This window comes from Blennius ocellaris (genome assembly GCF_963422515.1).
Source record: "Blennius ocellaris genome assembly, chromosome: 8".
Lineage (NCBI taxonomy): Eukaryota > Metazoa > Chordata > Actinopteri > Blenniiformes > Blenniidae > Blennius > Blennius ocellaris.
Genome location: NC_137657.1, coordinates 10,426,450 through 10,430,637, shown reverse-complemented (window position 1 = coordinate 10,430,637; position 4,188 = coordinate 10,426,450). Strand labels below are relative to the sequence as shown.

The following is a 4,188-nucleotide window of genomic DNA, read 5'->3' as shown; positions in this document are numbered from 1 at the left end:
CTCGGTCGGGGGTCCCGGAGTATCCTGACGAGAAACATGCAAACTCTACAGACATTTCTGGCTCAACATATTTCAACCCACTATTTTCTCAGTATGAGGCAATTTTGGAGTAAAAGCTGTTTTTAGAACATTCTAAAATATTACCATTCCATTACAACATAACAGTACAAACCAGGGACCGGGGAGCCGGCCTTTATTTCAACTTTCTGTGTTAAGCTTTTACAGTTTTACTTGTTTCATATTGAATATTGCATTAAGGTGGATTTGGTACCACAACTAGCAGGTTATCTTTGTGTTCCACCATGTCACTTTAATTGATGTAACAATTTTACATTAATTTTAAAGATTAAAATAATGGAAAAAGTGCAACTTCAAGGATGCAACTCTTTTAAGTATTTTTTTTCTCCCCTTACATCACCTTTGGGGCAAATAGAAAGCAATTTTCTCTTTTAAATTAATAAAAAGAAAGATTTCTGGTAAGCGTAACAATACATTGTTTCGTGCTGATGGGTATAGATGACTTTATTAGGTTGAAGGAAGTTTTATCGACTCCAAATGTGCTGAGCAGGATGTTGAGATGTAATTGTTTTTTCCACCGAGACTGAGGTTTTACCGATTTAATAAAAACTTCTATTCACTTCATCTTGTTGTCTTTTTTTGAGAGATAAACTTGACAAAGGGCCTGATGAATGCTGCGTTTCCAGAATGCAATGCAGTCTGTTTCCCTTGGAGGAATAAATATCACTGGGTTTATAGGAATTAATCATTTCAGCAGTAAAGGACATAGATTAACATTTTCTTGTGTTTATTTAAGCATTTAAATAAAATGTGGAAAAATTAAGTAGAATAGTTACATCATGCATGTTTGTGATTTTTTTTCTCCAAAATGTCCTTTTCAGTCTAAGAAAATGTAAATGTTATTGACAAATCTCACCTGTATATTTATCTTTTTTTTTGCTTTTTCACTTTCTCTTCAAGGACATCGGTTCAGACTGAAGCAGTTTGAATGGATTCAGTTAATGCGATTCAACATGTTTGCGTTTTGTTCACTGCCTGCACTTACAACACCACTCAGTTCAGACAAACTACACCCAGAATTGATCATATTGCATTTTGAAATGCAGAGAAAACCGGTTCAACAGAACTTATGTAACTATTATTATGTATTTATTTTTTGACCTTCGTAACATGTTCGATAAAGTCTGGGAATCACAGACGTGATGAGAGAGAATATCAGTTTCAGCAGCACAAGAAGTGGCTGAAGACGGTAATGTGGTTTAAAATTCCAGATCATCGCATCTTTTTTTGGTTCCAATATTTTCTTTAAAAAAAAAAAGTGACTACTTGGCAATAAGCCAAACTGTGAAGCTTGTAAATATCTATAGTTCTGTTTTAAAAGCCTAATCTGCATCACTGTTTTATAACAAGAGCTTGTGTTCAAAAGGACAATACTTCCCCATATAAAATGTAAAGTATAAGCACAATAAATCAAATATTCACTTCATTTTGTTTTCTGTTTCGACTTGAAAAATTAACAATGAGCAAGAAAACAAAACAAACGATGGTAACAACAAAATCAGTCAAAAAGGGTTTGAGACCGTTATGTATTTTGCAGTATTCCAGTTTGATGGTGAAGCGAAACAAGATTTTATATATACACACAAGTAGCTCAGAGACAATGAGGCACATGAGTGATCACGTGAAGGAGCACAAGACTGGAACAATATGACAATGAAAGAGTATAAACATGAGAGCAAAACACGAAAACCAAAAAAAAAACACGAGGGAGGAAAGGTGAATAGATTTTGTTGCTTAGAAAGACAACCCAAACTTTTTTAATTTGTATTCTTTTAAATGAAGGCAGATTTGAGCATCACCAGTTATAATTGTGACTTGAAAGATGCTGGATCACATGAAAGGGATTGAAAAGTCGCTGGCAAAAACCAAGCAACAAGTCGGCAAACTGATTTTGTATCCAGCCAAGTGGGAAATGACGAACTGGGGGATTGTAATTGTCTGTCACATAACAGGAATCTGAACAGGAGCGCACTGCTCGGACATGTGCGTCTGTAACAACATGATAAACGCTCAGCACATCACAACCATCCCCACTGCCACGCTCCACTGGAGTGACATCCAGTCATCCACCCTCCCTCCATCCTCCCTCCCACCATCCACTGTGTGTATATAAACTGAAGGGAAACCCCCTGAGCGCATTAACAGCCGGCTGCTGGAGACTCGCTCTCAAAACTGTCTGGACGCTACAAACCAAAAAAGGCTTTTTGAATTGAACTTTTTTTTTTTAAAAAGCAGGATAGACTGAATCAGGAAGAATCTTGTTAATGTTTTGTATGTACAAAAACAGATGGACAACTTCTACATCATAGTTCAAAAGATCATTTGTTGTTTTTAATCTTTTATTCCGCTACAAAAAACAAAAGAGAGAAGCGTCGCGGCTCCTCCGTGCTGCGTTCAGGGACCATGTTCTCCAGCGTGCGCCGCCACAGCCTCCGCCTGCAGACCGAGCTGCACCGCTGGAGCATCTGCGACCCGGGCAGCCACCTGCTGCCGGACGGCCTCCTGGCCCGCGTCCCCGCCTGCATCGCCCGCTCCAGGTCCTGCACCAGCTCCGCCGGGGAGTCGGAGGGCAGCCGCGGCAGCTGGTCGTCCTCCGACTCGGTCATCTCCGTCGAGTCCGGCGGGGAGCCGGCGGAGCCCGACAGCCCGTACCGGGTGGTGCTGCTCGGGGCCAGCGGCGTCGGGAAGACGGCGTTCACCAGCATCTTCGCCGGGGCTGCGGACAGCATGGACAGTGAGGACTGCGAGCTGTGTGGGGGTGAGGACAAGACACGAACAAGTGACACGAGATCTTGTGAATTTACTTTTTCATGATTGTGATTTATGAACAAAATATGGCAGAAGTGATTTTAGTCTAACATCATGTTTTGTCTAATTTCAGATGAGGTGTGTGAAAAGGACATCGAGGTGGACGGAGAGCCTGCAACTATAACTCTTGTGGACACATGGGACACAGAGGTGAGCCTTTGCTTTTCATCTCTGTCTTTCTAACCAGCTTTTATTCCCATTTTGACTGTAAACAGACTAACTATCTCTGGCCTTCTGGTTGATCTTGTTGAATAGATATACTTTTATTTGCCTCCTTTAACTCCATGTACTTCTGTGTTGACAGCCGGACAGTGACATGGCCCAGGAGCATTACATGCAGACAGGCGATGCCTACCTGCTGCTGTACTCCATAACTGACCGGACGTCGTTCCTGCGAGCGTCCGAGCTCCGGATAACTTTGCGTCGTTTCTGTCCAGCCCAGAATACACCAATAATCCTGGTGGGGAACAAGTGTGACCTGGTGCGACGCAGAGAGGTGACAGTGAGCGGTAAGGAGACATTGTCTTCATGTGACCAGCTGTAATGTGTTTAACGCCGAACGTCTCTGACTCCATCTTCCTCCTCGGTTTCAGAGGGTCGAGCCTGTGCTGCTGTTTTCGACTGCAAGTTCATCGAGACCTCGGCCGCCATGCAGCACAACGTCTGGGATGCCTTCCACGGCATCGTGCGACAGCTGCGTCTTCGCCGAGACTCCAAGGAAGCCAACAAACGTCGCCGTCACGCGCACTGCAGCGCACGCCGAGAGAGCCTTCCCATGAAGGCCAGACGGCTCCTTGACAAGATAGTGGCGAAGAACAATCCCAATGTTGCTTTTTGGCTGAAATCCAAGTCCTGCCACGACCTCTCGGTGCTGTGAGGCGCCGGACGATCAAACCTTCGAGCAGGCGAACGTGCAAGAGAGCCGACTCAGTGCAGGGCTGGAGGGCTGCAGGGTCTTCTGCCGCTGAAGCCCTTGTACCAGGAAGATTCAGACCTGACTCTGTTCACCTCCACGCCACCAGGATTGCCGACGTGAGTGTCGAGGGCGGCGTTTCCACCTGTTTGCCTCCATCTACAGTCCAACACAGTGGAGCTGGCTCCGTGTGCCAGCCTCCGGGATGCGCTTGACCGTCGGCTACTGAAGGGACGTCCGTCTGTGTTGGACGCATTCGGTGTGTGTTTGTGTGTCGCAGAAACATTTGACAGGTCAGAGATCGGATGACGGAAACTGAGAGAAGAAAAAAAGGACTTTTGTTCATTTCTGTGTTTTGAACAAAGACATTCGTGTTCGTGTGTTTTATT

General features: G+C 44.3%; 1 protein-coding gene across 1 annotated transcript; it reads left to right on the top strand.

The window, feature by feature from the left end:
- Positions 1-2,481: 2,481 nt before the first annotated feature.
- Positions 2,482-3,763, top strand: gem (GTP binding protein overexpressed in skeletal muscle; the record flags this gene model as incomplete). Its single annotated transcript, XM_080501638.1, has 4 exons — positions 2,482-2,836; positions 2,960-3,036; positions 3,191-3,395; positions 3,480-3,763. 4 exons carry the CDS (start codon positions 2,482-2,484, stop codon positions 3,761-3,763), a joined length of 921 nt encoding a protein of 306 aa, XP_080357764.1.
- Between the last annotated feature and the right edge of the window lie 425 nt (positions 3,764-4,188).